Source organism: Felis catus, chromosome B3 (assembly GCF_018350175.1).
Source record: "Felis catus isolate Fca126 chromosome B3, F.catus_Fca126_mat1.0, whole genome shotgun sequence".
In the NCBI taxonomy this organism is placed as follows: Eukaryota; Metazoa; Chordata; class Mammalia; order Carnivora; family Felidae; genus Felis; species Felis catus.
In genome coordinates, this window is record NC_058373.1 from 7,679,255 (window position 1) to 7,692,455 (window position 13,201).

The 13,201-nt window shown below is 48.4% G+C and overlaps 1 protein-coding gene across 7 annotated transcripts in view; it reads left to right on the forward strand.

The window, feature by feature from the left end:
- Positions 1–13,201, forward strand: part of NTRK3 (neurotrophic receptor tyrosine kinase 3) — a 397,694-nt gene that overhangs the window by 317,550 nt on the left and 66,943 nt on the right. For all 7 annotated transcript variants that reach the window (XM_045058826.1, XM_045058831.1, XM_045058828.1 and 4 more), the window contains 3 exons: positions 822–952; positions 9,582–9,754; positions 12,848–13,091. In XM_045058826.1, the coding sequence (XP_044914761.1) occupies positions 822–952; positions 9,582–9,754; positions 12,848–13,091 (548 nt within the window). The remainder of the gene's footprint in view (positions 1–821; positions 953–9,581; positions 9,755–12,847; positions 13,092–13,201) is intronic.

Here is a 13,201-nt window from a genome sequence, read left to right on the forward strand (position 1 = left end):
CTATCACAAACCAGGCACCGTGCTAGGATTGTGACAGCCATTCTTGTATAACAAGAATCGTGTGTGTGCGTGCGTGTGTGCGCACGCACACACGCACACACACACACACACACACACACACACACACACACACATTGTCCCAGGTGCTGGGCCAAACTCTTCAAATGGATTATCTCATATCTTTACAAGACTTCACCAAGAAAGGTATTGGTGTTAATCCCATTTTATAGATGAGGACATCGAGGCACTGGGATGAAATAACTTCCCCAAGCCCAAAAAACGAGCAAGGAGGTGGAGTCAGGATTCAAACCTGATTCTGAACACCCCAGAGACCTCACGATCCCAAGTGCGGTCCAAGGGCCCACAGCACAGAGGTTACCTGAGGGTTTGTTAGAAGTGCAGATTCTCAGAGCTACTGGCTGAATCAGAATGTGCACTATGCTCAGGGGATTCCTGTGACATGAGAGTAGCTGTTGAGACTGATCTATATGTGTGTATATCACACACACACACACACACACACACACACACACACACACACACGCTAGTTATACCAGAATCCTGTGCTTTAGCTACTGTTGATTCTGTTTTCCAGCTGAGGCAGCTGTTAGACAGGTTAGGGGTGGGTCAGGGACAGAGGTGAGATTTGGTTCTGCGTCAGACTGAAACCACAACATGATGCCCGTTGTCATGCCCGAGTTGGGGTTCCTGGCCGCGTCTGCCTCTCCCTGGCTGTGGACCCAGAAGTAGAACCCCCTGCTGTCATGAGGACAGGTGCCTAGGACTGATCAGCTGCTCTCCCCTCTGTCCCCCTCCTACAGACGTGCAGCACATTAAGAGGAGGGACATCGTGTTGAAGCGGGAACTGGGCGAGGGAGCCTTTGGCAAGGTCTTCCTGGCCGAGTGCTACAACCTCAGCCCGACCAAGGACAAGATGCTCGTGGCCGTGAAGGTAAATCCCAGAGGTCTGCGGGCCCCAGGAAGGAGGAGGGGGTGCTGGGGGCCGGGGAGCAGGCGGGAGAGGCTCGCTCCATTCCTGGTGTGAAGGGGCATTCTTCATCCATTGTAATCAGGGGCCCTTGCTCTAAGGGCAGCGAGATTTCTGTTGGATCCACACCGACTTCCTCTGACTTTGGAAGTCAAGAACTACGGCACCTAAGGGGGCTGTGCCTGAGGTGCAGCTAGAGGAGCACGTTAGCCTGTGAAAGGGCCTGGGTCCCCATCCTTGTCCCCAGCTGGCCCTCCTCCCTCCTCAGTGACCTCAACAGGATGTGTCATCCGTGCCTGGAGAGTCACTTGACGTTTCTCAGGAGTAGAATTGAGTGAAGGGTGGGCGGCTGAAGGAGAATCTGGGAGCCCCCGGTCAAGGGCAGCAGACGTCACTGGGAATAGAAGGAGAAGAGTGGGGAAGGACCAGCTACTAACTAAGCCCAGGGAGACTAGTGAGTGAACCCGGAAAAATTTCTTATACCCCCACGCGTGTGATCCGGGTTCAGACCCCCGAGGGTAACTGCCTCCTGGCAGGTACTTAGATGGACCCAGGAACCACAGGACTTTTGTCTTGCTGAGCCAGCAGTGCAGGAGCTGAATTGTGTGGGGTGGTAGAGAAGAGACTTACCACCAGTTCCCCACCCCTGCACTCAGCCTGCAGAGAACAGCTTCTCCTATAAATCAGTGCTAAACAAATCTTTGAACATGATTTGTACGGACAAGGGCCAAGTAGGTGTCAGGAGCCCTGCTCTGGAGCGTGGACTGACCTCCATGGGTGCCACAGGAAGGCCTCTGAGAGGAGGGTGCATTCTGCCTGGTGTCCTGGGCTGAGAGCAAGAGATACCGCCCCCCCCCCATGAGGACTCTCACTGGGACCTCAAAAGGGTCCCGCCCTTAGCGCTGAGGGCTCCAACCAAACCACTCACAATGACAGTTCCATGCTTCTGTGACTTTGGGGTCTGTATATTCACAGTCTTGTGTGTCTGCATATTGCCTGTCCACGGAGGGCAGATGGCCTCCACAGATGCTCTGCAGCCCCCAGGGATAGCGGGGAAGTCAGAGAGCCTGAGGGAGACCCCACCCTGCCACTGATTAGCTGTGCAACCTCACACAAGACACTTAACATCTCCAGCCCTCAGTTTCTTTATCTGTACAATGGGAAATACAATATCCTTCCTTAAAAGCATTGGTGATGAAATCACACCACATGTAAAATTGTTCATCCATTGTTTGGGACATGGTAAATGCTCAATAAAGAGTACTTGCTACTGGTTTTTATTATCACCATCATTGTCAATGTTGGTCTTATTGAATGTGCTTAGACACATGACATATGGCCTTCCAAGCTTACACTGACCAGCTAGAATAGGGGGTCTGAACCTTTTCTCTAAAAGGGCCAGATAATAAATATCTTAGGCTTTGAAGGCCATATGCTACCTGTTACAACTGCTCTCTCTCTCTCTCTCTCTCTCTCTCCACACACACACACACACACACACACACACACATATACATCTATTAGAAAAAATATATGTATATTTTACAAAAGTAGGCATTGTCTGCTGACCAAGGATCTGGAAAATAAATAAGGAACTAGAGTATATTTTCTGTGAAGGCTAATCATTATTATTGCTAGACTGCCTGAGAATAAACTTGTTCAGTGTACCTCCATAGACGCAGGATGGTCAGATAAGCAAGAAAGTCTTTAAACAGCTTGGAACAGGGGAGTGGAAAGATTTCTAATTTTGTCTCCAAACAAGGATTCTGCACTGCTCTGAAACTTTTAATTTATCGGGAGACACTAATCCACTGGGCATTCCAATATCCGTCCGGGGACCGGTAAATGAAATGGACATTTTTGTGCTTTGAGCAGGAAATGAAATGATGGCCCCAAACCTTGGGAAATGTTCCTCACTGAGTGGTCAGGCGTTAAAGGACAGTACCCGGATTGGATAATGCAGAAAATGCGTTTCTGTGTTCATCTTTTTAAGATGGTTTTCTTCTGTCCTTGGGTCTGGGAATGTGGAGGAGACGAGTGCCCCAGGATTTTACAACATTTGCAGCCCAGGGGATCCACCCAGACTCCAGCCCCTGGAGAAGACACTCATTTACTCTAGAGAACGGTCGAGAAATGGTGTTTCCTGTTTCTCATCCTCTTTAGATTTTACTGCTTTGTGCAGACTCCTTCCTCTTGAGGCTGTTCTCATATTGGTGCAGGGTAATTGTGGACTTTCAGAGAACACATCTGAGCATAACCCAAGGTTAGGTTTTCCGCAAATTGTGGTTTTAAATCAGTTGGCAAGAATCTTTTGCCCGGTGGTTGCAATAGGGGAGACGGAGCAGACATCACAGCCTCTGTTCTGAAGATGCCTGTAGTCTGCTGGGGAGACAAAAGAAGACCCGAGAAAGAAGGAGAGCAGGGCAAGACAGAGCGTAATTTGTGCATAAGGGTAGTGTAAGACTGATAATATGTGGTTTATATTTTTAAATAGGTGGTGCCACTTTTAAATAGTCACTTGACAGAGAATACATTTGTTCAAAAGATCTCAAAGAGTCTCTTCTGATAGCCAATAGCTGATAAGAACATGAGAAAGGTGTCCAACCGAATTAATCGTCAGAAAAATGCAAGTTGGCCATATTGAGATACCAGTGAACACCAAGCAGAATGACAACATAGTGGTGACGATACCAAGTGCTAGTGGGAAGGCGCAGCAGTATGATCATTTTGAAAAAGTTTGGTATTCTAGAACATTAGCATACTGTGTGACCTAGCACTGCTACTTCTAGACTGTACCCATTATCTATCTATCTATCTATCTATCTATCTATCTATCTATCCATCTATCCATCCACCCACCTATTTGTCTATCTATCTATGTATCATCTAGCTAGCTATGTATCATCTAGATATATAGATCTCTCTCTCTCTCTCTCTCTATATATATATATATATATACATATATATATGTATATATATATATATATATATATATATATATATATATATATATATAATTCCACTTATTTCAAGTTTAAAAAACAAGTAAAACTGAACTCTAGTGGTAAGGGATTTATATTTAGATAGTCGCAAGTATTTTACAAAAGCCAAGACCGTGGACTGCATAAGTCAGTGTAGTGGTCACCTTTGGGGTGAGAGAAGGAATACTGGAGGGGCGGGGCATGCAGTGGGAGCCCTTCTGGGGGTGTTGGCAATATTTAATTTTTTCCTTACATCGAGGAAACACTGGTATTAGTTTTATAATAATTCAGTGTGCTATAAAAGACTTTTCTTTCAAAGATTGATCGTATTCCTAAAAATATGCCCCATTTATTCATGCCATAAATATTTATTGAACACTTACTATGTGCCTGGCACTGAATGAGACCCTGGGGATGAAAGAGGAGAGGGGACGCATAGGCCTCTGTAGCGCACATCTCTGAATTCTAGCACAGTAGAGCCCGGAAGGGAAGTTTCCGGAAGAAGAGGAGGGCATGTGCAGAATGATGACAGCAGCATCTCACAGAGAATGCTGATTATGGACTCACGATATGCTGGGCCCTGCTCTTAGTAATGTCTGTGGGTGAAGGTTTGTTCTCACGGCCTCCAGAAGCATTAAGCATCGCCGCTATCCCCATTTCACAGAAGTGGACACTGAGGCACACAGAGAGAGGTCAAGCAGTTCGCCCAAGGACCCGCAGTGAATCAATGGTGGGGCCACCTCAGATCCAGGCAGGCCTTCTCCTTCCCAGATGAGGGGATGAGCCCCTCGTCACTGCTTTTCCTGGTTCCCTGTGTCTCTCCATGCTGTGTCCCGGGGGAGTCTCCCCATTGCTCCAAGTCATGAATTCTTGTGGTTTAATCTAGTGTAGCGCTTGTCCTGTCTGTGGAGGCTTTTGTTTTAACTTCAATGAACCACATAATCGACTTCCGAGATACCTAATTGGTTCACGGTTTTGTTGTTATCTGAATTTTATTTCTCCCTCTTTTGGTGGCATACCTTCTTGTTTTTTTTTTTTTTTGAAATAATTATTTCTTCACTCTCTTTGAGCATTTACTTGTTTTAACATCGCTATCAGCCTCTTCCTATGAAATTAATTTTATCTGCAGGAAATTCATGTTGTGGTTATTGACGGTTTTAATCATTTGGATCTAATAATCTCTTTCTTCCAGTTTGTCTGAACGCCAGCTCTTGAGTTCCCTTTAGTTTGGAGAGTTGTTTTGTTTTTGTTTGGGGCAATCATAATTTCCAGTTTCAGTTAGTTTGCACTGGAATAGGCACTGAAAACATTTTTAGAGCAGAATCTCAGATTTTTACTATTTTCCCAATTTCTTAAAAACATAGGTTTTCCTCTTATTCTTAACACTTTCTAAACACCGACCTTTAGTAGGTTTCTCTAAAGTCTTCATCTCAGGCTCCATAAAATCAGCCAACATTTTGTACTCATATTTCATTGCTTTCTATGACGTTTCATTACATTAAGCAATGACATTAACAGATGGATCATAAATGATTTTGGGAAGCAATCAGAGCTGACCCTTGGCAAGCTCCCCTCTGGGACAGAAGTATCTGTCTGAGTATCCAATTAGCAGTGAGTATTCAGGGCATAATAGATGCCGGTCAGGATGTTCCTCAGAGGGTGATGGACAGTACCAGTGAATTTGGCCAGTCATGTGGATATAACTGGGTGGAGAGTTTTTCTGGCCAAAAGAACAGCATGTGCAAAGGGCCTGAAGCAGGGAAAAGTTTGGTGGGTACAAAGGACAGAAAGACCAATGAGACTGAAGTGTAATGAATAAAGGGGAAGAGGGTATGGGAGGAAATGAGGCAGAGAGAGATGGGGAGACCTGACGTTTGGAGCCTATCAACTGTCTTAAGGGGTTTGGATTTTATCCTGAAAACAGCAGGAAGCCAATGGCCAGTTTTAAGCTAAGAAGACAGAAGAGAGAAGGGCATCCATGTCTGTAATAACTACCCATCTTCCTCTCTCATAAAATCGTTTGAGAGCGTCAGCAAGAAGTGGCTGCGGATTTTCAGACTAAGAGAAAGATGATTTTTATACTTAAAAAGTGTTAATTGACGTGTGCGTGTTTGAATATTAAAAGTTTGGACGTTTAGAAATGCGTGCATCCCCGCACATATTAAATGGGTTTCGGTGTGCGAATGCAATATGAAACCAAACACTTTGAACTATCCCTCCACGCCATCCCCACCCCCCTGCAAGAGAAAAGGAAACTGGAAGGCGGCAGCCCTGAGGCTGGGCAAGAGGAGGATGTTAAATGACCTTGACAGAGTTGGGAGCTACTGAGAAGTTCGAGCGTTCTTGCCGTCAGGATGGCTTCCCTTCCATGTGACCAAGGGGCCCCAGTGGGACCCAGGCCTGGTGGCGGGGGGGGGGGGGGGAAGTGAGAGATGGCACACTTAGAGAGGAAGATCAGAAAGTGTGTTGTCCTCAAATTTGGGGGGACAAGAAAGGAGACAAGTTAGGGGGCAAATTCCAGATCTCTTTGTTCTACGGATACTGCTCAAAGGACCTAGGTAGGAGCCGCCTCGGCTTCAGAGACCCGTCGGTGAGACCCAACTCCCTGCAATAATGGTTGGCAGCCATGTTGAGCACCAGTTCTGCCCCCGGCGCTCACCGGTGCCACTGACTGGTGATCCACTTTGAGGTTTCCCAGCCCCGAGGAAGGGGTTGGGTGTGTGGATGCCCCCGAACAGTGCAGGAGAGTCTCTGAGCTGGTTTTCCTCCTCGTTAGTCTCCTCCTGTCATCTCTGTCCCAGATGCATCTATCCCTAGGGGTTGGGGCCATGTGCATCCCTGGACCCCAGATACCAAACCCGACTTTTTGCCAGTTACATAGGAACTTCAGGTTGGACCCAGGAACTGGAAATCCCAGTGTGAAGGCAGAGAGGGAACTGGCAGCAGAGAAAGGCTGTGGCGAGACTAGGAGACAGCGGTTGCTTTGTGCCCCGTCTCCCAAATGACGAGCCTCTGTCCTCCTGGCAGTGTAGGGTGCCAGGCTTGGGGATGCTGGCTGGCATTGCTTGAGAGCTGAGAACGGAAATATCCCGTGACTGCCATTGGTGTCCAGACGGTGCAAGAGAATGATTTACAGAGATGGAGAGAGGCCATTTGGCTGGCCCCAAATTTGATCTACTTTTCCTTCTCGTAAATCCAGCATTCACATAAATCTTTGTAGTCCTCTATCCCACCCATGCTGGGTTCCTCTTTTTCTCCCCCCTCTTATTCTTCATGAAAATAAATAAATCACCGCCAGTCATCCTCTGCCCATGGCCCAGCCCATGCAGCTCAGGAGCTGGGTCACCAAGAGGACCCTGTCTCACCATGACCCTGCCTTCTTCCACCCATAGCGAGAAGGCTTTGTAAATGCCATCGTTACTGCTGGACGTGGGCACACAGCAGCCTACTCCTTCATTACTGGGTAGCTTCCCTGAGAAGGCAGCCAGAGCAGAAGAGGAGCGCACATGAGATCAGAGGCGGCAAAGTCAGCGATGGGCTGGACCGCCCACCTTCCTTCCAGTCTGGGTCTGCACCACCAGCTCAGCATCCTTGTGGGGCCTGGCCTCTCTGCCATCAGGCCACATTCTCGCCTTTCCTGGCCTTCTCCTCTGCCCTTTCACACTGTTTAACTTCTGTGCCCACTGTTCCCTTGGGGACATACCTCGTGACCGATTCATCTGGTAAGTTAATCCAGCAGGTGCGCTGCACAGGAAAGCATCCTGGGCTCCAGATTCAAGCTATGGCTTCTTGGCATGGTCTTTGGCAAGTCACTTCCCCATTCTAGACCTCAGTTTCCTGACCTGTCACGTGGGAAACCTACACTGGGTCAATTCCAACATTTCTGTCAATAGTAGAATCATTTACTCAAACACGTTTTTGGTGAAAGCTCCGAATTTTGAAAAGAATGAAAGGTGGTATTGGTTGAAGTTGGAGTGGATTTGACCTCTGGCTGAGAGACCGCGGCTAGAGGCACTGCCACTGAACTCTGGGGGTCGAGAGGGGCTGAGGTCCTGTTTAACTGTACGCCTCTGTCATTTCAGACGTGTGAATGTGGACTGGCTCCCAGACGGGGCTGGGCCTCAGTTTCTCCCAACTCTAGGAAGGAGCAGGTGGAAGCTGGTGATGTTTAGGGCCCTTCTGGTGCCGAGTCCATCATCAGTAATGTGTGCTAATGACTGATGAGGTCTGATGGGCCCCCTAGATATGAGGCTTGCATATTCATGTTCCCACAGCGCTGTCAGCCGAGGCAGCCCTGTGGATTTCAGTTAACGGGCATCGCGGTGGCCAGAGAAAGACCTCGCTGGGGCCACGGGGGAGGGGGTGGGGGGGCTTTTGGTGGTACCACGGTCTACGGGGGAGCGCAGTCTGCCTAAATCACCAAAAAGGCCACATGCTTGGCAGAGAGGATGCAAACCCATCTCATGCCAGTCTGGATTTCACTAATCCGAACATAGTGTGCATACTTCACCCTCCCCCCCTCATTGCCTCATGTTGTGTCCCGTGAGGTTACTAAACCGTGTTGGCTGAAGGAAGTGGGTGTTGTTTGGACCCATTTGCCTTCTGAGCTTGTGGGGAAGTTGAGGAAGCCCAAAGAAATGTGTGCGCACACCTGCCCAGGCCGTGTCTCCTGCAGGAAGGGGCCCTCTCCTTCATTGGTCATGCTCCTCTGGCCTAACATGGCTGCATCCCCATGGCAGTGCCCTGTCCACGATCCCTCGATGTGCTCAGCGTCTTCCACGTCAGTCTCACGGTCCCCTTCTTGTGCTGGAGCCACCACACTCCTACCTGCCACCCCTCCTGGCCATTGCTTGCCCATTTATCTTCCTGGGCCCTGGGGCAGGTCTGATGCCTCCCGCTCTTCCTGGGTTCTCCCTCCCCACAGGGGCTACATCGTGGGATTTTAGTGGCCACCGGATGCCCACCTCCCCATCCCGCTCTGGGATTTGGAGGGACTTCACCCCATTCTGGTCCTGAGTGGACCCGGAGGCTGCTTCCTGTTCACTGCCTTCCCCATAGCTGCAGCCCCACTCACTCTCCAGTGCTTCCTTCACCTTCCTACTAGGAGGACACAGGCGCCTTCTAGAAGCCAACACGTTCATGTTTCTCTGCAAATACGTACTCCTTCACCATCTAAACTCAAGAAGTAGAAAGAACAAGGAGACTTTATTATGTTGCCTGCCTGATTTCTGGTAGGCTCTGGGAAAAGGCTAATTTGTAGAGTTCAAGCAATGGGGCGGTGGTTTTCCCACTGTTTCTTTTAGCTGTGGGACCATTTCTTGAAGGAAGCCTTAGGGGAAGAGAACTTTGTCAGATTTTCCACCTCCACAGCTCCCTCCCTCTGCTGTTCACACCAACCTCGGGGGGAGTGTAGGGCTCTGAGATGAACATGAATTGAAATCACTGGCCGGTGGATGGGAGACAGGGTCAGAAGGTTGGTTTCTGTTTCATGAGAGCTGACATGATTTGTTGTGAACCCGCAGTCTTTATTATGGGCACGTTTATTCCCATGAGGGGAACAGACAGGCCCTGGTCCTCCAGTTGCTGAAAAGCATGTCGTGCATTGTTTCCAGGCCCTGAAGGATCCCACCCTGGCTGCCCGGAAGGATTTCCAGAGGGAGGCTGAGTTGCTCACCAACCTGCAGCACGAGCACATTGTCAAATTCTATGGTGTGTGTGGCGACGGTGACCCGCTCATCATGGTCTTTGAGTACATGAAGCACGGAGACCTCAACAAGTTCCTCAGGTAAGCAAGGACTGCGGTCCCCACCCCTAGTCCCCCCACCCAGCTCCGCTGAACCCCTGTTCTTCACCTGGAGTCAGAAGTTACCCCCACTTAAGTCTGGGGATTAGAAATGAGGCATAGCTGTTCAATCTTCCATACCATCTCCTGAGGAGCAAGCTTCAGACCTTCGTCACTGATTTCTGGTGGGTAACATTGAGGGGGCCGTGACAAGGGAGTATTTTCTTCCTGATCACAAAGTAGACTGGCCACAAGAGAAGGCTCTGGAATGAGTCCGAGGAGGGAGCCCCTACCAGCCTGTAACTCTCAGCTTAGAGACTCTAGAACCACCCTTTCTCCCGATTCTCTGAATAGCTTTCTCACTTTGTGCCTTACATGTCTTAGTGCCGCAAAGTAGAGCTAATTACACCCCTCCTGGAAAACTTCGTGGTGGAGACTTTTTTCATGACGAAGAAGAAGGCCCAAGGTTACAAGCTCATCAGGAGGCCATGATGGTTGAAAAAGAACAGCAGATTTTCCTTGGAAAAATTTATAACCGTGCTACCCAGTACCTTGGCTACATATGGATATTTGAATTTAAATTTACACTACTTAAATAGAATTCAAAAATTCATGTCCTTGGTCGCACTAGCCACATTTCAAGTACTCAGTAGTCACATGTGGCCAGTGGCTACCATGTTAGACAGTGTAGTATATGATATTTTTATGAATAAAAAGTTCAATGGGATGGCACTATTCTAGAAAGATCGGATTTGTGGTAAGAGGGTTTCCCCAAACCTGGATCTAGATCATCTGGATTTTGAGGTCCTCTTGAGGGAACTGGTAAGAGAATGGAACCCCAGCCAGGAGTTCTGGATGGGGTTGCAGGGGTTGGAAGTTCTGGTGGGGGGCAGACTCTATCTTCCCCAGGGAGGACAGCTTCTCACCACTAGAGCAGAGTTAACACTCTTCAGCTTCCTACATCTGCCACTTCCAAGTAGTGCCCAGATGTGGAGGGGGCAGCCATGTGTGAGGATCTGTGGAATTCAGGGTCCCAGGAAGCAGGTTTGAACAACCAGGCCCTAGACACTTAGGGTGTGGTCTTAGCCACCTTTGAACTCCATTGAATCCCATGGCCCATAGTGACATTTTCAGAATTCGAATGTAAGTCATAGAACACTGTGGCTACTCACCAAAAACTGATGAGCATGTCCTTGAAGTGAGACATTCCTTGGGCGCTGTGGTTTTAAGGGGGAATGGAAAGGGCCCGTAGCAGATAATGAACTTTTCTTATGAGCTGAATTTCCAAAAAATGGCCCCTGAGGAGTGGAAAGTATCTGTAGGGTGTTTGGAACCTCCTGAACTTGGATTTTCACAGCGAAATTTATTCCTCTCTTGGAGATCTCAGCCCTTATCATAAGACAGACCCGGGTTCGCATCCTGAATTTGTCACATCTTACCCATGTAACATAGAGCAAGTTCTTAAACCTTAATTCTCTTTCCTAGGAAACAAGACTGTTAATAACTGCTCCAGACGTTTGCTGTTATGAGTACTGAATGATTATATTTGTATACTACTTGGATGAGTTTTCCATGTAGCTGGGTTTTCAGTCAGTGAGAGCTACTATTAAATTATTACAATTACCATTTTATCAGAACTGTGAACCAGTCACTAACACAGGCAGTGCTGTTTCTCGGTATTGAGGATCTTTAGGCTGTGCTCGCACCCCCTGGAATGGTCAGAGGGACATGCTCCATTTTCCACCGAGCCCTCACCACAGATTCAGCAGTGCCTTTAGCCCCATGTGCCACACACAGGGCTACAGAGAGCTCCTGGTGCCTCTGTGTGCCACTGTCATTCCCAATATAAGGGAGGAGGGAGAAAAAGAGGCTAGAAGGCAGTTGGTGGCTCTTAGGGGCAGGCTGCAGTGTCCTCTCCTGGTAGACAAGATTGCAGGCTTGCTGGCTGATGCCCCTTCTTTGTGAGCTGATGCCGTAGCTCTCTTTTGGAGGGGTGAAGTAGGCAGATCCCACAGGAGACAGTAAAATGAATGTGTTCATATTTAATGACTCCTTTCAGTGGAAATTGGAGAAGCAGTAAAACAGGCTGAGGCCTCTCTGTATACCAGGGCTCCTTGGTCCACAACTTCATAAATAAGGGCTCTGGGTATGGTTACGGCTCATTGGGCTTTCTGGAAAAAAAGAGTGAATACTGAAAGTGACCGATATGACAAGGCAAGGCATTAGGATAACAAATCCGGGCCTTAATTTGGGATGGAGGGGCAACCGAGGCTTCAGAGGCCTTGGTTTCAGGGTCATAGGGTCTCTCCGACCAGCTCTGCCACCAACAAAAGTTACCCAGTCCTAGGCAGCGTGGTGGTCACAGTAGGAATGTGGTCTCAAGACCCCTGCTAATCAACAGTGTGGACTGCCCACTGGCAGCATCAGCACCGTGAACTTGTGGGAAATGCAAATACTCAAGCTCCACCTAGCCAATCAGAATCATAGGGGTAGGAGCCCAGGGTTCTGTTCAGCTGGCCCTTTGGATAATGCTCCCTGAAGTTTAAAGCTCTCCGGAGCCACACGCCGCCTGGTTTCAGTCGGCCTCCTGATTACCCATAAGGCCACTGCGGCACTACTGTGACTTTGGCCAGGTGATCTGATCATTTTGTGCCTCAGTTTCTTTATCTCAAAATTGGAGTGGGAGGATTAAGTAAATTAATAGATGTAGGGTTCTTAAAGCAGTGCTTGGAACAGTAAGGGCTCTGTAAGAGTTAGCTATTGTTTTTTTTTGTTGTTGTTTGTTTGTTTTTTAAAGATTTTGTAGTAGATATCTAGAACCCAGGAAACTCCTGAATAGCGTTAAGATGTTTAAAAGAGTAGATGTATTTCCTGATCCATTAGAGTACGTCTGCATCATCTTAGCTGGGAACCTGGTTGTACTCATATCCACACTCACATGATGTAATATTGGGTAGATAAGACTAGGCAATAAGTAGGCTAGGAGAGATTTTATCCATGTCTGTGGCGTATTCCAGAGATCACGGCATCCAGACGACTACTCCCCTTGATCTCCTGAATTCTCTTGTCCCCTGTCTTCTCTCCCACCCTTCACAGGGCCCATGGGCCAGATGCTATGATCCTTGTGGACGGGCAGCCACGCCAGGCAAAAGGCGAGCTGGGTCTCTCCCAAATGCTCCACATCGCCAGTCAGATTGCCTCAGGCATGGTGTACCTGGCCTCCCAGCACTTTGTGCACCGGGACCTGGCCACCAGGAATTGCCTGGTTGGAGCCAATCTGCTGGTGAAGATCGGGGACTTCGGCATGTCCAGAGATGTCTACAGCACCGATTACTACAGGGTAAGGTGGCTTTTCCAGCTGCAGGACTCAGCAGCAGAACTAGCACCTCGCTCACATGTCTTTGTCATTGTCCATTAACCCTGTCACTTGAGAGAACACACATGCGCACC